Source organism: Tauraco erythrolophus, chromosome 20 (genome assembly GCF_009769465.1).
Source record: "Tauraco erythrolophus isolate bTauEry1 chromosome 20, bTauEry1.pri, whole genome shotgun sequence".
Classification (NCBI taxonomy): domain Eukaryota; kingdom Metazoa; phylum Chordata; class Aves; order Musophagiformes; family Musophagidae; genus Tauraco; species Tauraco erythrolophus.
The window spans coordinates 4,548,508-4,572,473 of record NC_141484.1 but is presented as its reverse complement, the minus strand read 5'-3'; the positions used below and the strand labels follow the sequence as shown (position 1 = coordinate 4,572,473).

At 42.2% G+C, this 23,966-nt stretch overlaps 2 protein-coding genes across 3 annotated transcripts; both read right to left on the bottom strand.

Annotated features, from left to right (window-relative positions):
* Positions 1-6,161: 6,161 nt before the first annotated feature.
* Positions 6,162-10,795, bottom strand: COPRS (coordinator of PRMT5 and differentiation stimulator). Of its 2 annotated transcripts, none has more exons than XM_086624236.1 (4): positions 10,787-10,795; positions 9,220-9,307; positions 8,406-8,663; positions 6,162-6,331 (listed from the first exon to the last, which is right to left on the bottom strand). In XM_086624236.1, the coding sequence occupies exons 2-4, from the start codon at positions 9,302-9,304 to the stop codon at positions 6,162-6,164; spliced, it is 513 nt and encodes a 170-aa protein (XP_086480362.1). In that variant the 5' UTR covers positions 9,305-9,307; positions 10,787-10,795. The 2 variants fall into 2 exon arrangements, with proteins under 2 accessions (XP_086480362.1, XP_086480361.1); XM_086624235.1 differs by lacking the exon at positions 10,787-10,795 and adding an exon at positions 10,107-10,130.
* Positions 10,796-11,883: 1,088 nt separating this feature from the next.
* UTP6 (UTP6 small subunit processome component) lies at positions 11,884-23,557 on the bottom strand. Its single transcript, XM_086624034.1, has 19 exons — positions 23,466-23,557; positions 23,292-23,376; positions 22,668-22,709; positions 22,487-22,579; positions 21,800-21,847; positions 20,924-20,987; positions 20,262-20,380; positions 19,558-19,635; positions 19,049-19,130; positions 17,767-17,848; positions 16,975-17,156; positions 16,147-16,226; positions 15,382-15,459; positions 15,031-15,210; positions 14,224-14,304; positions 13,176-13,285; positions 13,023-13,089; positions 12,654-12,726; positions 11,884-12,084 (listed from the first exon to the last, which is right to left on the bottom strand). The coding sequence occupies exons 1-19, from the start codon at positions 23,555-23,557 to the stop codon at positions 11,927-11,929; spliced, it is 1,794 nt and encodes a 597-aa protein (XP_086480160.1). The 3' UTR covers positions 11,884-11,926.
* Positions 23,558-23,966: the final 409 nt, after the last annotated feature.

Sequence of the window (23,966 nt, the reverse complement as noted above, 5' to 3'; positions counted from 1 at the left end):
TTGATTATTAAACCCGTATTTATAGCTTTAATTGTCTGTGAAGTAAGAGCTTACAAGATGTGCTAAACCAATATGGAAAAAGTATTTCTTCTGCCACAAGAATTCCTTGGCTGTACACTGGAGGTCGGAGGGTTAGGCTACATGACCAAAGTGATCCCTATCTATGACACGCAGCCATTAAAAGTTTAAAATAGCAGCTATATTAATTTTCCCCTACATCCTTCCCCTTCTCCCTAGGAAGTTTTAAGAGGGCTTCTGAATTGCAATGCAATATCAGATGGTTTTTTATACCAGACTCAGTATATTTTGGTAAAAAGCAGTAAATACAGCAACTGGAACCAAACAGTAGAATCCAGCAGGCCTGCACAGCATAAAATCTAGACATCCCTTGTTACTCTCCTCTGCAGATACTTTATTTTCACAAAAGATGCTATTTTTGAGCAGATACAGTTCTTAAGTTTTCCAACATTGCGCACTTAAGGGTATATCAAATCCAGATCAAACACGTAACGTGCTTCTCCTGACAAAAAGGGTGCTTTTGGAGCCACTCAGTTCAGTCCCCAATTCCTTGCAGAGAATCCACCCGAGACACCACCAGCTCAGTATTCATTTGTGCCAAATACCTCAACATGGATTGGCTTCAAACTGCACTGGCTTTCAGTGGCTGCCCACCCAGGCTAGAAACTCACTCAGCTCTAGTGCTGGGCAAGGTTCCAGTCTGTCACCACTCCCCCTAGAAGTTACTAAGACAATCTCTAACACATTATTGGGTTTTGGTGCCTATGCTTCTGTTGGAAGTACCAGCTGTTCCTCTGGCCTTGTGACCACGCTTCTGCCACCAACGCCGTGAAGATCCACTCAGCTAAAATACTTTTCCTGACTGTCTGGAACTCCAGTTACACAAAAGGAGGTTGTACTCTCTGCTGTGGCTTTTAGGTCCTGTTTAATCACACTGTCACACCTACTTACTTCCCCAGAAGCATTTGGGCATGTAAGGCATACAGCAGGAGACAGTTACACAATTCCCAGCCAAACGTGGCCAGTCAGGTCTATGTTATAACGTTGCACATTTACTGACAAACCCGAAAGGTGTCTGGACAAAAATTACAGATTAAATGATACTACTGTATCTGTGATCAAATAATTAAAACAAGACAAAATATTTCCTGTTAAGTAACTGAAGGAACTTCTCAGTGAGAATGTGCAAGTTCTGGAGTATTCTCAAGATGGAGATAGAAATACCCAGTGGCTTGTTTAATGTTGTAACAAAAGCGTGCAATACCGACCCTGATTAAAATTGCAAAGCGGCACAATGAGAACATGGCTTTTTCTGGTATTCTAGGTCTCACAGAAAACTTGTTGCTCAATGTAAATTTTACTAAGGACCAATAGCTCAAAAAGGACTGAGCAAAATTAACTGGTATTCCCTCTGAGGGAAATAAATCAATAAACTGAGACCTCAGGCTCATAAACAAATACAAACAACTTATGGATACAATTCAGTCTTAGATTCCTGCATCATACAATGAAAAGATTTTCCAGGTCTAAATACAGAAGTTGCAAGCAGATCAGAAAAGGTTTGATTAAAATAATTCAGGCCAGAGTATCAAGACTTGCTGAATTATAAAAAGTTAACTTTTCTAGACTGATTACAGCTACAGGTCCTGAAATGAGCTATCCTCAACAGGGGGTGGGGGAGTGGGACATCAAAGCAAAAAAAACTCAAAACCAACCTGCAAAGAAACAAATGAGCCACACTCATAGTTTTTGCTCTGTGAAGGTCAATGGAGTTGCAATGAATGTGAAGAAAGCCCACTGTATTAAGAACTAAAACCCACAACAAAAACGAAACACTGAACGTGAAGTTTAGCTCAGAGATGACACAGGCATTCCACAGCGGGACATACAGGGACAGAGCTTCTACTTGGGTAACGAGCTGCAACAGTTTACACCAGCTGAGGACCTATTCCAAATGCTTCAAGGAAGCTGTTTCCATCACTAAAACCAATTATTAGGGTTGTGCGCTTTGCAGCTTTTTTTAGTAGGTTACACTGTCTTCTGCCAAGCTGGGAAGTTATGCTATGAGCAGCTGGTACTCCCAGGACTAATGACTCCACCACAATTTTATCCTCTAATACTTGACCCTCCAATGCCTATGTTTGCAGTATAGAACCACAGAGGGTAAGTATCACAAGTTCCTTCCCAGTGCCTCCAGAGACTTCGCCACTAGCTTCACAAAATGACCTTTGTTACAATGGATTTACACTGGTAGCCTTGGAAGCAGCAGATGGCCAGGATGAGCTGCTGCCATCAGCATTTTTCCTTTAGTCTGTGAAATTATTCAGTCCCCTCAACAGTGGGAGCGTTTTTTCAGCTTAAGAGCAAAAGCACACAAGTTAAAAGATAGGACAAAACAACAAGTCAAGCAGTAGTCTCTTTAAAAGACACTAAAATGGGCTGGATTTTGTGGTTATATAAAAGTAAGAAACCACTGTCTCACAATCTGATGTATGTATTAAGTGCTGTACCTTATCAACAGGAAATATGAACACATTTCCTTCAATTATTTCCTCTTGCAAATCATTCCCTGTGGGTCTCAAAGGAAACAACAGATGCACCCAAAACAAGTTTTTCTTTCTTTGCTGGCCTGTTCAAAGAAAATGCAAAACACTGTGTTGGTTTTTTTTAACACCTCACTATTTAGCCAAAATTTCACACTCAGAGAATTTGAAGTACTTTATGAACAGGCTGGTGTCATTATCTCTACCTGTAAAATCCAGATATGAGAAGAAAAGCAGGAGCATCTTCAGAGTTGTACCCAGGTCTCCTTCTGAGTTACTGTATCATGCCACACTACTAAGCCTCCCCCACCATAAAAACCCAAAGATATTAACCCGCAATCGAGTCTTCTGTCCTTTGAATGGTATCTTACACTGCAGGTATAGAAGGCAGAAACTTATTAAAGATATATGAGCTTTTAACCAAGAAATCTTTGACACTTGTGGTAAATTTTCAAACTGATTTATGTACTGTCAATGTGTTTCTTGTATGCGTAAATTATTTACGATCTTGGTCCTGCAGTGGAACTCTTTTCCCTCTAATAATGTGAGCCGGCTGAAGGGCTGACGCTCTTGGCTTGAATCGTTGGCTTGTATGTTACCTTATGTTGGTTTTAATTGCAATGTATTCTTGCCTCGAATGACACACTTGTGTCAACACAGAACAGGCTCAGTGCAAGATTCACAATGGAATCCAAAACATTCTGTCCTGCAGAAACACTGGAATCCGTGAGCTAGGTTTCAGATCCTTCCAGGAGACGTTTTCTGAGAAGTCTGCATCTGGTTTTCTAATCCCACTGAAGTCTGCAATGATTCAGATCAAGCTTTACATTAAGCTCCTTCCCTAACAAGCAGGGCCAAGATGAACGAAGTTACACTTGCCAACGTATCCCTAGAGAGTGCAATGCATCTCTGCTGCAAAATCCTCACTCTTTCCAAAGCTGGTGGGGGTAGTGTCAGTTTTAACCCAAAGGATTTGTTTTCAGTTTCTCTTTTAAATTTACAATCATTTAAAATACAATCAGCTCAGCAAGGCTGCCATTCAAGACAATTTCTCCTCAAACAAGACAGCCCAGATGGACAAAGCTGATTGCAATTAAAGGTACAGGCTGAAAAAACAAACTTGATTTAGGGAATGTATACAAAATGGCTTGAAAACTTCAGTACTAGTGGCATTTTGGAACCATACAGGAAGAAGATCAACTTAATCCATGTTATAAAGACTTTTTGGTTATACTTTTAAAGCAATTCTAAAGAAGGCAGGTTTGCTTCCAGAGAATTCTGTTAGTTTCATCTTTATTAAATACGATGGGACATCTCCCACAAGCATAGTAAAAAAAAAAAAAAAATATTAAGCCCGAAGTTAAGTGATGTTCTTTTCTCAGCCATGGGAGAAATTTTTTAGTCCAGTAAGTATAACTTCAGAGTGAAATAAAAAAAAAAGAGAAACTAATCAGTGCCATGAATCAGTCTTTCTGGGGAACAACAAGGCTACGCGAACTGAGATCTAAATTGCTATCAACGTTAGAAATCCAGCCCGGGGATCTGACACTTGCAGATGAAACAGTGTGAGACGAAAATCCGCTGAGCAGGGTAGACAATTTCTTGCTGCCCTCTGCAGGGTGGCGTTCAGCGTTGCCACCTACAGCTGAAGCCTGGGAAGTGATAAATAGGCTCACAAAATAATCTGTGCTTTTTCAGAGGAATTTTTACAATTTACTGGTGTATTGTTACTTCAACAGCAGTCTGTACTCAATTTATATCTATTAATATTGCATTTACAAACGCAAATCAACATTACTCCAGTTGATAAGTCCATTATAGTTATGCTCATAGTTTCATTTCTGCTTTCTCAGTTAGAAAAAGAAGTCACTATATATCCAAATCGGGTAAACTGGGCACAGTCAATTCCACAGAGTCAAGTGCATGTTGTAACTGATGCAGGGCTCAAAGAGCAGCACTCTCTCTCTGATACACAGCAGTCCACAGAACAAAAAGTCACCCCCGATGCCTTACAGAGCACGGCTGGGGCTTTCTTGCTTTGCAGGGAAAGAAGTCTGTTAGACTGTGCTTTCTGCTCCATGTATGTGTTCTGGACACATGCCAAAGTTAGTTTTGATGGAAATACTAATCCCTGTATCACTCCATCATACAGGAATAAAAGAACAGGCCCTCTTTCTCACAACCTCGCCACCAGGCTTCCACTCTTCAATTGCTTGCTACGTACTAAGACGTTACAAGGAACTGCAAGGTACCAGAAGAAAAGACTCTGCCAAGCTCTCGTCCTCTTCTGCTCTCAAGAAAAGACTAAGCAAATATCACTGTCATTCACTTCCTCCTTCCAAACTAATGCACAAATTATTTCAGTCTCATACATTGAACGATTTCAAAAAAAAAAAAAAAAAGGAAAAAAAAGTCTTCCAGTGGTAACTGTTAACTCCTCACTTGAGAACAGACAAACATGGGTCCTGTGCTCCAGTATCAGTCAGTATCAAAACACAAAGCCATGAAAAAGTTCTTGAGAAATAAGTGATTAACGAAACACCAGCATTAGTAGAAGACTATTGTTACTCAAGTGACCAGCCATTCAACCCACTTACATACTGCATTTGAGAATGTTTCCTTTAATTCCAAAGCAAAGGCAAGAAGGGTATGGTTCTAGTTCCAGCTATTCTCTTAGAGACTTTATGGAGGTATTTTGTGTTCCCATCTCCTCATTTGCCACAACACAAACAACAAGACAAACATATTAGCAGTTTCAGGAACCTTAATCCACTACTGTTGGCAGGACACAGATTATATACTGCAAGACACTATATAAGCACAGGTATTTTCTTTGTCATTACATGTCTGATTTTGCATGAGAATGTTATAAAGAAACTGTGAGACTGGAGGATAATATGCTCATATACAAGAAGGTCTGACGTGGAGAAGGCTTTGTTGGGAGGCAGTCTTAAGCACATAGCATTCCTACTGGATGCAGCAGGCACTACTATGCTTCCACATGTGTATCTGCAAAATGTGCATCATTTATCTGTAATTCCTTTATACTGAAATACGTACACCCAAACCAACTCATTCTGTATTTGGCATGGCTAATTTTGTTAAACGCCAGTATTAGATGTGGAATCACAAACTGCAACATAGAAATACAACAGAGAAGCTGGAAGGAGGAAGAGTTTTGAAAGCTATCCAAACCAATTTGACAGCATCAAATGAAAAGGAAAGAAAACTATAAGTTACACTGACACACATGGATCCGCATGTCAAAACTGGCAAAGCTTGGCAAACAATGTGAAGTTTAGAAATTAAATACTTCTTCTCAAGCAATCATTAGCAACAACATAGATCTATATAATACAAACAAGAAGTCTAGAAATGCATTGACTCCTTACAGCCAGCACCTGCCCTCTCATTTCCAGAGGTCAAGCGTGGTCAATTCAGAAACAGCTCAGAAGCAGTCTAAGCAAAGCTTTGGAGATAGTGTAGCATTTCTGGCCTTGGGCAGAACTCTGCAAGCAAGCCAAAGGACTTGACGTGACTCAAGCAGTGAAGAACACAATCCAACTCAGAAGCCAAACTTAGTTCTGACCAGGGTCAACCTCATTCATCAGCATCATCAAACTGGCCAGTCTCAGTCATTCTAACTGGTGGCGTAAAAGCAAGGCAAGCTGCATGGTGACAGCCTGGGTTGTAAAACGAATCCTCTTGCCATGAGTATGAGGCCAAAAGATTATTTTCCTGAAAGCTTCCACAGTAGAGATCGCCAGCATCTAAAGAAGACCAAAGAAAAGATTTAAACCATGGTAGATACTTAGAAAACTAGTGGTATAGTGTAGCAGATTATTTTGCAGGTCTACAGCATCTTCCAGTTAAGTACTTCAATCTAATCTGCCAGCGCTCATGAATTAGACCTACAAACGAAGCAAAGCGAAAGCTGAATTTAGCAACGTCTTTGTTTTAAGGAAGGTTCTTGCCACAGAGATGAAACGGTTTTCCAAAAAGCTCAATGATATACCTGGATTCAGAACTTCCCACATCAGCTTTTACTATGCATGCAGTTTTTCTATGTTTTCTCCAGGCATAAAAGACTCATGAAACCATTACTTTTATTTCTCCTCCCCCTTCCTGCTGTCTCCATAACCACATCCCAATTAGGAGCCCTCCAAACCCTCTGAGAACTGGGTCACTGGACAGAATAGAAGAGTGGAGTCCTGTAAAAGCGAGCTCTGAACATTTCCACTAGGCTAGAACTAAGCCTAATACGCCAGTTATTTAACCAACCTAGCACAAAAATAGGGCCAAGTCCTTTAACAAGCAAAAGATTTCCAGCCAGCAGACCCTGAAAGGACACCCAATGAAAAGCCCAGAGTATGTGGTACCAGAGGACCCAACACAGTATATCCACTGTCAGCTTTCCAGTAGCACTGCCAAACAAACCATCAAAGCAAGTGTTTTTCAATGGTTTTTAAAAAGCCACAAAATGACCGACCAAGCACATTTTTTAGACACTCATAGTCAGTATCCTTCACAAGCACCTGAATCCCATAATCATAGCTTCCTTCAACTAAGTTTGTGAGGATTTGAAGAGCATAAGCTACAGGTAGGGATGAGTTAGTTAAATAAAGGAAGAGAACTCATGACAGTTCCAGTAAAAAAAAAAAATTCAAAACACTTCATAAATTTGAGCATATGAGAGATTAAAAGGAAAGCCCAGCATGGAAGAGAGGGAAACATCCAAAAAGGAAACAGTCTTTTTCTCAGATTATCCAGTGTGAAAAAACACTACTGTACTTTGATTTTTAAATCAGAATGATTTTATAGGAAGGCTGTAAAAACTTTCCTGCTTCCTTCTGTTATCAAACAATGGAACTTGAATACAACAGCCATTTATGGAAATAAAATAAACAAGAGAATCAAAATTTCCTAAGCAAAGAAAGGAGCGTGTCTATTGATTACTAAAGATACACATGAATGAGAAGAAAATGGAAATGGTACTATTCTGCACCAACAAAGACACAGCAGGTTACCACTGCTGGCTAAACTCCATCCACTTGTTCTATCCTAACATATAGCCTGGCAAATGGAAAACGGAGACTCTCAGCTCAATATGAGTCACTGTACAACAGTTTACAAACCAGAGGATTAATACAAGTCTGAAGATGCAGATGAAACTGCTTCTGCCCTATTACCACCTTTGTCCATGGGACTAATCACATGCATGATCACTTAAGAGAATCAAGCTTCAAAAAACCAACCAACCTAACAAAAAAACCCACAAAAATCCATAAGAAAAAAACCAAACAAACCCTACCACACAACAAAAATACCTCTACAGCAAAAGCAACAACAAACCATATTCAGGACAGAGACTTGAGTGCTTGTACTGCTCCCTTCCAAAGAACTCCATGCTCTAGAAGGACATAACAGTGTGTGGTCTGGATGAATTTTCTTGGAGGAAAGGAGGAACTACATTTATACAAAAAAGTTACATTCCTGCACTCCATGTACCTTTCTCTTCTGCTTCAGAATAATGAAGATACATGACTGAGTCCTAACTTCTCCAGAGAAGCTCAAGACACATGTTCAATTCCTCTCCTTACCATTCCACTCCCTCAGAATTCCAGTGCTCACGCAAGAGTTGCATGTGAACTTCAGAACACTGCCTTTAAACAGCCTGTATTTGACAACAGAATTACGCGTTACAAATCCATGAGGTCAACAACAACAAAAATGGCTTCCCAAAATAGAACACGGAGTTATTTAAACACATTCTCCTGCAAAGCACCTACTTCCAACCACATACTATCCAAAAGTCAAACAAAGCACAAGTAAATTTGTACTCACCATAAGGATCACATTCAGAGTCCTCCAATTCTTTGTCCCAGTCCTCCACCTCGAACACAGAAGCAGTTTGCAGCTCTGGAAAAGTTACAGCCTCAGGCATACTGGAGTCTTCACCACTCACGCTTTCCAGGTGAGGACACATACGATCACAATCAACAGGAGAGCCACTGGCATCATTTTCATTGTGAGAGATATCAGAGAATTCACTTTCTTCAGACTCACTATCAAGAACATTTGGAATATTCTTCAGCAAATAGTCTAAAACCAATAGAAAGAGCCAACACAGAGACTTAGGAATTAAATGGGAAACAGCATGCAATAACTTAGGTTATGACTGCACTTCTTGACTACTAATCTAATGATAACATATGCTATTTCTTACACATGTAATACCGCTACAGTGCTGCTTTAGGTTTCAGATAATGGGGAACATCAGACACAGGTTTCCATCACACCACCAGCCCAAGTTGGGATTTTCACAGGCTCTTCTTGGAAAATATCTCTTCAAACTAGGGAAAAGGACCCAGCAGCTCTGTTTCACCACGTTCATCTGTTGGTATTTTTTTAAAATAGGTATGTTGAAAAACCACAGCTTTGGTTTAAAAAAGCGGGATTTTTTTTTGTTATATTTATTAATTATTCTTGCACCGAGGCATACAAAAGTCTACACAGAAATAATTTAGTGCAGTAACTGAAGAGGCATTTCCCATGCATCACCAAAGAGTTTTAAGTATATTTCCTCAAGCAGAATGTAAGTTTCATTACTTACCATCTGCTTTTTTTTTTTTTTTTGCCCCTAACATTTTAGGCTTACCTTTCCTGGGTTTCCAGGTCACAGTTTCTCTCTCTTTAGGAATCTGTTCCTCCTCCAAGCCTGCAGACTCAGCGGCAGCAGCCATCACCTAGAAGATGGTTTTGAAGAATCCAGTAGCACCTTTCATTGATTCCTCCAGTAAGGCTCATACAAATTCTGCTGCATTTGAGTGTTTCTGAGCCCTTGAGCATGACCTGTTTGTTTGTTCTCCTGATGAATCAGAGGTTTTAGACAGGATTTCACTTCAGAAAGTGAATCTGCCGAGGGATGGGGGATGGCTCATCCTGCTGCTGCCATCAGCCGCTCCGGGCGGCAGCCAACGCAGAACTGCCAGTCTCCTCAGTCGCAGCCGTAATCCTGCTGCCACCCTGAGTTTTGGAACGGGTCTCAAAACCCACCCAAAACGCACCCGTTTGGGAACAGCAGCAGAGCTAACGAAGACACAAGGCATGGAATGAGGAGAAGCATCAAAGACAATGAGCCAACCGCCACGTGGGAGCCGGCACGCCAAGGAGAGACAGGGCTGGACCCTCCGCAGCCTCGAGGGGCGGCAGAAAGATGGCAGATGCCACCTGGAGAGCAGGAGGTAACGCCTCAACTTGTTTCATGGTCCCCGGACAGCAAAGGAAGGGCGAGTTATCCCTGGCACTTCACTGCCACAGGGATGAATTCGCCCCTGCCCAGGGCGGTGGGCGCAGGAACAGCCGAGGCCGGGCCGGCTGCCGGGAGGGGCCGCACAGGGCTCCGGGCCAGCGAACAAGGGCAGCGCGCCACGTTCTCCGGGCGAGCCCACACCAGCGCCTCCGCCCCCCGCCTCACGACCTCCGCCGCGCCCGTCCGGGCGGAGCGAGGCTGCTCGCCCCCCGCCCCGCCGGACCCCCCCGCACCTGCCGCGGCGGCGCCGCCAGCCGCGCCACGGCGGCCGGCGCTGGGGCGGGCTCCGGGCGAGGCGGCGTTCGCTTGTCCGTCCGCTGCCGCCCGTCTCCTCAGCGCCGGGGCCGTCAGCAGCGCCTGCGCCCGAGGCAGCGGCGGCCACGGGCACCGCCGGGCGGGCGGCGTCCGAGGAAGGGCGGCCGCCGCCCAACCCGAAGCGCGTAACGGCCGCGCGCCGGCACCTGCCGGCCGAGCCGCTCGGTGCCCGCGAAGGAGGCTGGAAACGGGGCGCCGCCAGAGCGGCGGCTGCTCCCGCCTCAGCCCGCGGCCTCCCGCGCCCCGCCGGACCGCACTGACCCGCGTGCGCGGGCCGCCGCGGCCGGCATCGCTGGAACGCGTGATGCATCAAGGCTTCCATCGCCACCGCAAATTCTGCCCAGTGAGAGACGAGAAGTCTGACTCGAGGGCAGAAACAAGCGATGAAAACAGCTGGAGCAAAAAGGCAGAGAAATGCAGACGTAAAAGCTGTAAGAAAACACCTTCGTAAAGTTGTAAATAAAACGCAACGCCTCTCCAGGCTCTGGGACTTCTTAGCTGTGCCAAAACTAACAGCATCCTTCAGGCCCTGTGCTGGAAGCACACCCAGAGAAAGCATTTCCAGATAGGAAGCACCTGTCGTGAGCAGATCTGGTGCTTCAGGAGCAGGTGTCAGCTAGATGTACTGTTGGGAAACATGCATCACCCAGCAGTGCTGCAGGTAGTAAAGTGAGCAGCAAAGCTCTGTAAGGAATCTGCAAGATGCTGACAGCTAGTGGGGAGATGGAAGATGGCCTGGATAAAAGCCTGAGAAAGACAAAGCAGGACTTACTTCACTTCAGGTGTCACAGAAGTAGCAATCTATCAGGCTGTTGCTCCAAACCTTGTTTCCAGCTAGTCAAAAGTTACTGGAATTCGTTCCTTGAAAGGAGCTGCAGTTTCTACTTGTGTGAAAAATCTTAAAGAAATATTTATCTTTATTGTCCTTATGGCAGTCACTGGGAAATTATTAGATAAAGGAACTATGGGTGCATGTTTCTGTACTTTCCCTAGGCATGCTGTTGGTCTGAGGACAGCACTTATGCTAATTTAATGGGTCTGACATGGGAAAACATGGTTCTGCAAACGGCAGAGGACAGCACTGTCTCAAAAACCTGTTACCTGTTTTTCAGGCATCGTGGACAGAAAGTGGAAGCACAGAACTTAGAAATGTCCCTGATGTGACAGCATAAACAGATCTCAACTCCCTTCTACGTTTCAGTCACTCTCAGAATTATAGCTTAGGATGCCAATGCAAGGTAGTTGCAGAGATTGTTTCTGTTTTTGAAGAGAGGATTGCAGATGACTTCAAGGTTAATAAACAATAAATACTATCATTTTACAGATTGTTTCTCCAGTGCTCCACTTCTCATTTTTCAACTTAGATATGAAGATCTCCCACAGGTGTCATTTCCAAGGGCTGGGTTTTTTTTCATTATGTGCTGTAATACCAGCTCTCCACAGTGTAAAAGCTGATGCACTGTGACTATTCCATCTGAATGTTTAGGCAGGAGGAAGAATTTGCTCTCCAAAGCCTCAACCAAGAACATGCTCAGAGATAACTTTGCTTTCTCCTCTAACTGTGCACTTGAACTTGCCACCAGCAGAATCAACACTAAAAACAACTGCAATAGGGCAGATGAGTATTTTTTTTTCCACATACACTTTAATATGATCCAGGCACATATTTACCTTTGTACAAAGAAGTTTAAAAAAAACCAAAACTCTATGCTGTCATGTTGTAACGATTTATAGTTTTTCATAAGTGTCCAGTTTGCAATAAAGTGTATTTGGAAACAAAGTCTTCCACCAGGTCTCCCTGCAACATCTTCATAGCTCGCCAGTGAATGCTCCCACAGTTTTCTGGTTTGCCTTGGGGATGACTTAGCTCCTCTTTGATATAATCCAGCCAGAGATCTTTAAAGAAAAAACAAAAGTTCTGGTTAGATTTTGATTGGATATTAATCAACAAATACGCCAACCCTAACGTAGAAACCCTCTTTTTGCAAGTGTCCTTGATGTTAATGCAATGAGGTTTACTCTGTGAACCTTGAGGACCGATAGCCTGGGTTTTATTCAGTGATGTCTTAAGAACATGTCTGGAACAGTGATGTCTTAAGAAATAATACAACAATAATTGAGCTGTTTACTTTTTTAAAAGGAGTACTGCAGAAATCTTGATGATAAAAACATAGCTTCATGCTGTTCACAAAACCAAATTAAAGGTGATGAGCATCTCTTATGCAGCCAATGTCAAAACCTTATTTGCTAGTAGTTCTGCTGAAGCCATCCCACTGCGAACAACAACCCTGGACTGGAAGTGAAGGGTCGCTGCAGAGTGTCATGCACTTAATGGCACAGAAGAAGTAAGCTCCACTCTGCATGACAGTAATCACAAGGGCAGAACAAAACAGCTACCTTTTGAAATGGATGGGAATAAAAGAGGCAGCACTGAATGAATAAATAAATAAATAAAATCTCCTTACTAGAATCTGTTGAACCAAACTCTCTCAAGGCACGTTCATAGTATTCTCTCAGATGAAGCATTTTGCAGGATTCCTAACAAAGGAAGGTATTAAAAGGCCATTTATTTTGTACAGAAGGGAATCTGCAGCTCGATTAGATTCTTACAAAGGAAAAGAGCCATGGTAATTACACGCACACACGCACACTGTCAAAGATTAGTCACCATGGAACTTGGTTTTGTATTACATGCTATGAATCAACTAGAAGACAAATATGAACTCACCACAAACTAATGACACTACTCATAAGCCCCCTGTTCCCTATTTAAATCCAAAGTTAGAAGTGTATTTTACAAATACAAGGCACTAATTGGATATTCAACAACTTACTTGCTCTTTTTCTATTTGGATCATCTTCCTGAAGAAGTCAAGTGAAAATGGACGATTTTCACACAGGCTGAAGTAAAAACATAAGTATCTTTAGACTTCAAGCCTTTTAACAAATGCCCTACAACAATCAGGTTTGAAGGTTTTATTTGTCACCTGGTGAAGATTCTTTTAACTTTCTTGTAACCACGATTTCTGTAAGTCCAGTCAAGATACTTTTCTTTCATAGTCACAGATTCAGCAGGAGTTGTGGCATGTAAGGATCTCTGCAAGTTTAAAAAAAAAAAAAAAAACAACAAAAAAACCCAAACCAACCACAAAAGCTACAATTAAAAGGGAACAGGGCAGAAGAGACCAACCTGATGTAATTGAAGTGTCCCTGCTTATTTTAGGGGAGTTGGACTAGATGACCTTTAAAGGTCCTCTCCAACCCAAACTATTCTATGACTGTGAAACAGCACCTTCTCCCTAATTAGGCATCTGACATAAAGCAGGTCTCGTAAGTGAGACAAAGTACCAAACAAAAGCATCCCAACTGATGTCTGAAAGACAGCATTAGGTAACACATCCAGTATTTTTCAAGTTAAAATATTAGCTGTAACCTAAAATACGTCTGCTCCAATATTCCATACAGCTGGCAACTGGCATTTCCCTAACATCGTTCATGCAGAGGGTCTCACAATGCTCTGCAAACAACTGAAATTCAAGCTTCCACCTGAAACACATGTTTTATACTGTAAATAGGGAGGGGAAAAAACCCAAACAACCCAACATACCAGGCAAAGAGCAAATATTCTGCCCTAAGCTATTTAGGGAATTTACAGTGAGATTAAAGTCCCGGTTTTGTTCCTGAGTTTCTTGTAACAAGGTTGATGTTTTCACACAGATTGGAAAATTCTCTTTTACATGTTCAGATAGATATCTGAAAACAGAGAAAAAAATCTAGACCACAAAGTAAAATAAGAGCCCATCATTGGTTGTGCTCACAAACATCTAGATGCCTTAGAAGCACGGCGACATTCGTGCTTATGAGCCTATGTCCAACTGATTTTTGGTAACACACAGTTTTACCTGAAACTCTTTGATATCAACACATCCATGAAGGAACTGCAGTATAAAGTATTTGTTACATATTCCATACACACACATTGTTCCCGTTTATTTACACACTGTCATAAAAAGCAGATTTCTATTAGCTAAGTACCTGGTAGAGAGCTTCTGTGTCTTCCTTGCTGTTTGTGCCTTCACTCCATTCCACCCAGAGGGTCCATAATGGCAAAGTGCCCTACATCGTAAGTAGATAAATCAAATTATTGAAATACAGTGACTCTGATTTACAGAAACAGACAACAAGACATCCACCAGGTTCTGTACTACAGCTGCTGTACAAAGTGTCCTTCAGACACAGCTCTTAGAAGACACCTTTGGACTGCACACTGAAACCACTTCTTGTTTCCTTCCTCACTTACAGGACAAATACTGCTTAGCTGGACAGCTGCAAGACATGTTGCCAGGGATTAGAGACAAGTTCTTCTGCATCACCGAACACTGCAGTACAAAGGTAACTTCTGATAACAAGGAGGAAAGAAACAATCACCTCCTTGCTCCTGCCCTCACTCCTAGTGCCCAGGGCTTGAAATGGAACAGTAAGAGAGTACGAAGCTCATCCAAGGCTTGAAACACCACACACGCGAACAATATATCAGGACAGTGAAGGAAAGGAAACACATTTTTCAAGTAAGACGCAAAGAATACCAGCTTACTGCTAGAAGAGTACACAAAGATCACCTGTGAGCACTCAGACTTTAAAACTGTGACTACAAAGTGAATTTGCAACTCCCTAATGCTCCTGAATGCAATGTTCATGTGAAATGTCAAGTTCTTATTTTTGACCTCAAAAACAGTTAGGGGCTTTGAATGCCTTGTCAAGAAAAAAAAACACCATGCAAATAAATATCAGAGGTTTCCTGCCCAAGATTAATGCATTCAAGTCCATAAAACCAGTACAAACCTTAGATTTCACGTGCCTAATGGCTTCTTCAAAACACTGGCTCACACCGTCACTCTTCAGTTGGATCAGCACCTGCAGCCTCATCTGCCATGCTTCCACTGACAGGCTGAAGCACTTAGTTGCAGCTTCTGCCACCTCCGTAGCCTTCTCTAAGAGGTTGGACTCCAGCAATAGTTGAAGCTAAAACCCAGCAGATACAACTAATCACCACAAGAGATTTGTAATACCTTGTTAAAAAGCAAGGCCTTGATCAAAATACTGCCCACCTTTCTATCTACTCAAAATGGCAAAGACAGGCACACAAGCAATGCAGGACAGTCTCACAATCTATTTTTCTGTGTCAACTCTTACCCACTGCTTATAGAGAGCCTCTGGCAGCAAACTGGACTCAAGGGCTTTGTGGAACACACTCAGTGTCCTCTCCAGCCTCTAGAACAAACAGAGAAGAAAAAGTAAAGAAAATAAGCACTATTCCTGCATTTACCAGATCTCAGTACTACAAGAAGCCCAGTGGATTAGTGTACCAACGTGTCACTGAAATTCTATACAAGTTACATATCTAATGCTTTAGGTACCTGCATACGTTCCAGGATAAAGGGGAAATTTGAATTCCACTTCTTCCTTAAGGAACAACATAGCTTTTTTTTTTTTTTACTGTAGTAAAAGGCAGCCAAACTGCACAAGATGATTAGTTAATTCACTGAGTCACACTCAAGCATACATGCATGATTAAGGTGCCCACCTGCCAGCACCAAACTTTACTCAGACTTACTGGCAACAGTCATTTTAATTCATCCTTTGCTTTGATTAAGCACAGGTTTGCAGGACTGTCAGTGAAGATTAACAAGTTTGCACTCTTAACTTCTGTCCAAAGAGGTCACTGTACTCCACTGACATGTCTGGTTTATGCCCAAGTTAGTCATGTTCAGGCAGGCCACGTGTCAACCAGACAGTAAAAGCAATCCCCTCAGATGGAGACTAAATGATTTTTCATGATGGCCACAGGTAAGCATTTCTGACAAAATGTCAAAATATATTTGTTCCTTGTCTGATAGATTACAGGAGTCAGTAAAAACAGAGATGATTCGTTACTATGATTTCCTAAAAAGCTTTTACCTTTTGCTTTAATTCTTCACTGTTGGTTTTCCTGTTATATCTCTCTAAGCAAAAAGTGATGTAGCATTTCCACATGTCCTCTGCAGAATCAAAAGCATCATATCACACTTCACAGAATCACAAGCATAAGCACAAATATTTGTCTTTAAGGAACATAGAGAACCCAAGCACTAAGTGTTAATGCTCACTTTGTTTTTATATGTTTTATTATATAAGAAGCCCTAAATTTATAATATTAACATTTTAAAAAGGCTTCTTAGTATAAGCTGGAACCAGTAACTCTTTCTAAAGAGCACCAAGCTCCAGTTCAGCTGAGGCTTCACCACATGCTGTCACGACTAATGTTCAGTGCACGCTTCGCCTGTAGTTTTCTATGGGCCTGCAAGAGTGAGGACACTGGCAGGCAGTCGAGAAAACCCTTGTGTTCAAAGGCCATGAGCAGCAAGTTTGAGTCCACTGCACAGATAGTCCCTTGAGAGCGTCCATAAGGACAACGCTAGATGTTGAAGCTGGATATCCACTCCACTGGCAACTCAAAACATTGCTAACCAGCAACATACTTGAGTTCTACATGTTTCCTTTATTTAGGCAATTTTCTCTATTTACAATTCCCAAATCTTTCAGCTAAGCAGCTCCAAGAGTTTCAATGCACTGGAAAATAACCCAAACAACCCATAAAATAAATTCCCCAAAAGGTAGTGTCTAAAAACTACTTGCCTTCTCTTAAGTATGTAGAGTCTGCCAACACCTACTTCAAAACTTTCACAGTATACACTATGCTAAAGTATCAGGAAAAAATGATGTTTAAATGCAGGCAGAACTTTTCACCTGTTGGGACTGCTTTCACAGCCTCTTCGAAGACTGCACAGCATCGTTCCTCCCTCTGGCTCATTTCAGATACTTTCATCTGCTTTGTGGTGTGTTCTGTGGGCTGCAGGGACCCCAGCTCCAGCTCACGACGGGCCATGTAGTCCCAAGTCAGAGGATCATCAGCAAACTTGGTCTGCAAACTAAACACACCATGTCTGTAATACCCCTCACCTGCCATTCTTCTTCCCCAAGTACGTTTAGCAGGGTTATTTTATTGGTATAGAAATGTACTTAATTGCTAAGTAATCAAATGCCACGGAAAAATACATTTTACCTTTCCACAAAAGAAAGACAAAATATTGCTCTATTTTGTGGTGGGTTTTTTAGTATGGATATTCTCCAGTAATAGCATGAACTAGACAGGCAGCTTCTGAGGGAGATCTTTCAAGAGATACAACCAGAGAAACTAAAGGTGCAAAAGAACTGCAAAGTAAACTAGGAAAATCCACAGTTCCTGCAGTAAATTTATGGAAACTAAGTGCAGTAATTATTCAGGGACAACTGTGCTTCATTTACATTTTTCTTAGCAGCTTCTCAAAGTCTTTTCTGAAGTTAGATACAAGTATCCTTTTCTAAAGGGCATGCTTGTCTCATGTTTTGTTTTTCCTAAAGGATTTCCCATAGGCCTTAACATTCTGTTTCCTAGAGGAACAGCCCTTAGATGTTAACCTGTCAAATCACTATAAATTAGAGAAGTTACAAGTTTATTAAAAAAAAAAAAAAAAATACAAGCACAAAACCACACCTCACCTTTCAAGAATTTCTTTTTGCAAATCTTGGGTAAAATCAAAGAGTTTTGCAATAGAAAGCACAGCCAGATGAAACTCAACACCTACATTTCAAGAGAAAAAAAAGCCATCAAGTGGAGTATTACATCTGTTGCACGCTTTGCATTTCTGTATCTTTGCAAGCTTTTGTCAAGACACAGGTGATATTTAAGTGCCTAGACAGATACTCTTTTCTTTTCTATAAATCTTAGTGTTTCACTCTTATGATAAGCCATGTTAGGAAGTTGACTGCCTGACTATATTCTTCATGACTTCATGTTACGCAGTTACAGAAAAAGGCCGTAAGAGGCAGGACATTCTACGCTCTGAAGTGATAAACTAGTCCTGTCCTGACACGCTTACGGATCCTTCCAGCTTGGTGCCATGTGCAAATTTAATCAGCACGTCCTCTCCTCCTTCGTTTGACTCTGACATGAAAACACAGAAGGCTCCACGCTTGGGACAGACCTCTCCAAAGCTGCAGACAGTATACCTCGATGAATTATATCCAGCCATCTTGCAACTTACATGACTTGACATAATTAGCTCATTGCAAATATCTGTCAGCCATTACTCATCTCCTTATTTTTAGGCGCTTACAAATCATTTGTATGCCTATTTATTCCAGTATTTCTCCAGGAATTTAAATGAAGCTGACTCTTTAATTTCCTCCAATGTCCTTTCCCCCTCTACTTTTCAATGCTGTTACTGTATTTTGTCCATTGTCTTCCAAAATATCCCCTTCTATCATAGTTTCTTAAAGATATCTGCTACAACTTTGCAGTTATTTTACCCAATTCTCTTAATAAAACAGGTCAATTTTATTAAGCCTGGTTAATTTAAAACCATCTAACCTGTTTTATTAGTCTGAATTCTTACTGCTTTGTCACAAGTGCTAGCTGACTAGTTGTGATCTAATGTTCAGTAAACAACAAAACAAAGGCGTATGTAATTCTGAACTGTCCTTCCTTTGTTTTTTTTAAACAAACAAACAAGTTTTGAGACTGCAAGCCCAGCATCTATGCCACTTCAGCCCAAAAGCTGCTGTACTGGAAAAGGTGTCACCCTGCAGAACAGTTACGAAATCAGAACTATCAGCACTATTAATTTATACATTGGCATTACCCAAGTTCTACAGCAGAAACAGAACAGCTGGAAATATCTCAGCGTGCCAGATAGCTCAGGCTATCCATACTACCTACTGGATAGCTGAGTTAAAGGTGAGAATTCTCCTATTGAGTAAGCACAAAAAAATGTTAAAACACCTTTAATTTTCTGAGCAGCATCTCTGTAGATTATGCGAGCCATTTCCCCATTGAGAATCTCTTCAGAATAATTGAATTCCCCCTGTAATATCAAGCATAACATCACTGAAGAAATTGTTTTCATTTCTCAGCTATCATTTTTGCAAACATGGAAAAAAACGTCAGAAGAAGCTATTAATGCCTTTCTTCATCTAAATCTGTCTTGGTAGTCGACTTGTGCAAATTAGATAAAGAAAGAAGACATAGCAAGTTTAACTATTCCTTTCCAGAAATTGCTGTTAACTTTCAATCTGGGGGATGTAGCAGAAGACTTCACCAATGTAAAGAAAAATCAACGTACAAAGTATTTGAGCTGAGCATCAGTCAACACTTGAAAAGCTTAATACAGGCACAGGACATGAACAAACAAACAAGCTGTTCTCTAAGCTGTTCTCAAACAAATCATTAACGCAGATTCCTTGAAACCATGCATTCAAACGTGCGATACACAAGCAGTTTAGCTGACATACCAAGTCCATCTTTGCTTGTTCAAATTCTTTCTTTTCCTTCCTCTGTTTTTCAGCATGCATCAGCTCCATTCTGAAATACTGCAAGAGAGGGAATAAAATTAAATGATTGTGGGGTGGGGACAAATCATAAAACATTTAAGTCCACTAGTGTAGTAACACAAGCTCTGAGGAGCTACAAATCAGGACTTTGCCAACATCCCACGTACGTCCAAGAGCCCTGGTTTTTAAAGGTTTGTGCATCTAGCTACTTGCCCTACATATTTACTCAGAAATTTCTCACATGTAGAAATTACCACTTCCTAGTCATTATTTAAACCTTAACTTTAAACCTAACTGTCCTCAAAAGAAAACATGTTCCCTAGCCAAGGCTAGGGGTGCCAGATCTAATCCAGAGAACTATGTCCTAGCAGAGCTTACAGTACCTTAGAATAGAGTTCTGACACATTTATCTATAAACAGTGCAAAAACCTCACTTTGCACACGTAAATACAGGACTTGCTAAACAATGGAAAACGCTACCAGGACAAAGCACTTTTTTTTAAAAAAAAAAAAAAAAAAAAAACAAAAAAAAACAAAAAGAGAAATCTCCCCACTGATGGGGAAACAAGTTTTTTCCAGCTTTCTTAGACTCATCTGAGAAATATGCTGGACTGATTTGCTCTGACTGATGAAATAACCGTCATAGAAGAAAACCAGGAACTCACCTCTTGATAAAGTTTTGGGCACTCTGGATGGAAGCGCAAAGCACGAAGGAACAAGTGCCTAGCACTTTCTGACGAGAGTTGTGTCTCCATTTCCCATTTTGCTGCCATAATCCACAGCGCTGCAACAGATCATACAAATAAATCCATTTTAAGGCAAAACAAGTGGCTGGTCATGAGAACCCATCTTGAAGCTACTCTCCAGGATTCATTGTTTTTGTGCCATGTACCCACCCCAACATAAACCCTGAGCTCAGCAACGAAATAGCACTGATTATCTCCCATGTAAAACCAAGTTAAAGGACTAAAAGCTAAGCAGATCCAGGGTATAGCTCCAGATCCAATGATGTAAAATGATGCCTTCAAAAGCCAAGAAGCAGTCATGAGTATTCAACATCTCCCTCCTCTGAAACATTTACGTAGTCCTCAGTCTACCTGGGAAATGGTCATTCAGGCTATGGGGACTCCTACTTCACATTCCCTTTTGATTGCTCAGCATAATCCCTGTCAGAGCCCTTCTCTCTGAAGTAGCAGCAAGGCAAAGAAAAGAGAGTAGGAATTTTTACTCTTATAGCTTGAACTAAGATCTGTAAGAACTTAAATCAATGCTATACAATCTATACTCTCTATGCAATTTATGCAGCACGTGACATTGTTTTATTTACCTGGTTTATTGGAGTGAATGGCCAACATGGAAGAAAACACCTTACTAAGCTGATGTTTTGCATTCTGTAAAAGAAGAAATTTTGTTTTACCCACTCTAGTACCAAACTGAACCACTAGCACCAAAGTTTCATTATGAAAGGTGACAAGTTGTAATGCGATTGCACTGAAAAGACATTCTCTGCTACTTCATCTTCAGCAGAAAGTTTCTCTTATTTGTTCAATACTGACCAGCTTTCAAATGTTATCAGACTAGATTAGCACCGTTAACTCGAACCTTCCTGAACTACACAGCTAACACAAATGTTGCCTAAGCCACAAACCCACAGTCTCACTGACCACTTTTGAGGTAAAGACTGCATTTTTCTCTGGCCACTTGCACTACTATGACCAGGTAACTCTCTTCAGCAGAGAAAGGACAATGACTGAATGCTAATAAAAATGTGAAAACTTGCACAGGTAACTTTACAAAGTTCAGAATTGCCAGAATTACACTTTTCAGCATAGCCACTGTAAGAAACGTTTGGAAAAAAAAAAAATAAATCACATTTCGCAGACAAGTGATCCGTTCATTCCAGAGAAGGTATAACCAAGATTATGATTCTCCCAAACCAAACAGTACTGCAGATTCAAGGCAATCAGCCTCACTTTTGCCACCTGCAAGCATTAAATTTCATACTAATTAATTCTGAGTCAAATTCCACCAAAATACACCAGTGAAAATCCCAGGCAGCTCCAATAATACTATCAAAATTGTTTCAGTACTACAGCATGTAGCAGTGAAGTCTGTACCCGTCTTGTAATCCAAGTTCCAGATGCCTGATTAAACACCAATCCAGTATTTCAAATCAGGTAAGATTAGCATCTTGAAAACTCACCCACTGCTTGCAAAATGCAACATGTGAAAGCCAAAGCTGGACATCTTCCTGTTGGAAATGCAACGGGGAGAGAATGAACCTTACAATAAGGCAAGCACAAAGACACTTGCACATGGACAAGCAAACAATACACCCTTGGTACAATGACTTGGCATGCGGAAAGAAGGGATTTTGAATTTCAAATTCCCTTCCCCCTCATCTTCAAATTCTTCACATTGCTGCAAAACATCGAAGAAAACCAACCCTCCCATCTCAAGACACACCCTCTCCAATCAAACGTGTTACACTGAACTCAACAGAGAACTCGCTGTAATGGTTCCAGAGGCACCTCCTTTAGGCTTTACTATCAGATATACCAAGACCCCCTTCTGCTACAGCAGCTGAAAGTTCTTTTCATTCTGTTTCTGGCCCTTGCAAGCAGATAGACCAAACTCACATTACAACACTCGTCCCAAGATAGCTGAGGACTAATGAACCAGAAAAGACCTAATGTTGTTTGTGTACAAAAAATGTCCAACACGAGCAATCTATTTCTAAGCTACCGCTAACTGTAAGACCAAACGTCCACTTAGTTTTTCTATAACAGTATTCTGTATTACTGCCAATATTTGGTGACAGTGATACCCAAATAATTTTTACATCCCAAAAGGGCATTTTCAACGTATCAGTGCAAATAAACAAACTTACTTTCCATTTTCCTGTAGCACGTTTGAAGACACTATGGACTCTATGCAGAATAGAGTTTTCAATTTCATCCTTCTTAAACGAATATCCAATGCGCTAGGAGAAAAACAAATGTGTATTAATGTTTTTGCAGTAGAAAACTCGGCATAAAGTATTGTGCACTCTAAATAATTTACAAACTTACTGCTCTTCTTTTCTTGATCAGCTCCAACAGATTAATTTCATACTAGAACAGGGAGGAAAAAAAAAACATCAAAAAGCAGGTGAGGAAACACAGAACGGTAAGGAAAAAACCCACAGATCAAGTTTTCTATAGCTCAGCAGGTGGACAATAAAAATTACGTCGAGGAGAACAGAAGCAACAATTTTTCAGCCAGATCACTATGTTTCTAAGGCTGACTGAAAGTAAGCTTGAGCATTGGTATTGCACTTATTTCCAACTTGAGCTGTTAGCACCCCACATATTCCCAGCATTCAATGCACAAACCAAACTTGTAACGCCACAAAAAAGCTAATTACACGTAATTACAACTTGCACAGCATATCATGGAACTGTGGTCTCTGCATCCTTGGAGAGAGTAAAAACTATGGGAGGAAGTCACAACACGAAAGAAGACTGTCTCATCCCAAACTCGGGCACAACTCCCGGCTGTGCCTCACTCCCTGGTGCCTCGCTAGCGCGTGCCAGCGAACCGCCCACACGGGCACAACGGGCCCGGCCGGGGAGAGGCCTCGGGCAGCGACAGAACCGCTTCCTTCCGCCCCAGGGGCACCGCGCCTGCGAGCGCTGCTCACCGACACCGCCCACCTGGATGTAGCTGATGAAATCCTCTTTCCGAAGCGCTCTCCGCTGTATCTTGTACTCCAGCGCAGACGCCTTCCTCAGGATGGCCCTGCGGGAAGGGGCGATCAGCGAACGCGGCCCGCCCGGCCGCGGGACAAGCGCTCGCCGCCTCTCGTCGCCCGCCCCGCCCCGTCGCACCTGACCTCCCTGCGCGTGAACAGCCCCACTCGCTCCAGCTGCTCCAGCTCCGGGACGCGGTCCTCCAGCCGCTGCTCGATGCGCTCCGCCATGGCGCCGCCGCCCCCCACAGCCTCACGCGTGCGCCGGGCCGGCCGCCACTTCCGCCCCTTCCGGCGCGCCGCTCCGCCGCCCCCTGCCGGGAACCGGCCGAAGCGCAGCCAGGCGGGCCGGGACGCGCGGTGCGAGCGCCCCAGCGACTGCCAAACTGGAAACCAGTTCTAAACGTAATGGCTTTGGGGCGGGAGGAGTGCCGTGGGCAAGGACGTCTCGAGGGCAGGGAAGAGACGAGCTTTAGCGCTTGGAGATCCGCAGAAACGCTGGGTGCTCGCACGTGGCATCTTCTGCGCCCCAAGGCTCGGGTGAGGGGCACCAGCCCGGAGCCGCTGGAGCACATGGCTTTCTGGTGGGATTCCTCGTGGGATAAATGGCTCTTCCCCTCTCACATGGCGCCTTTCTTCC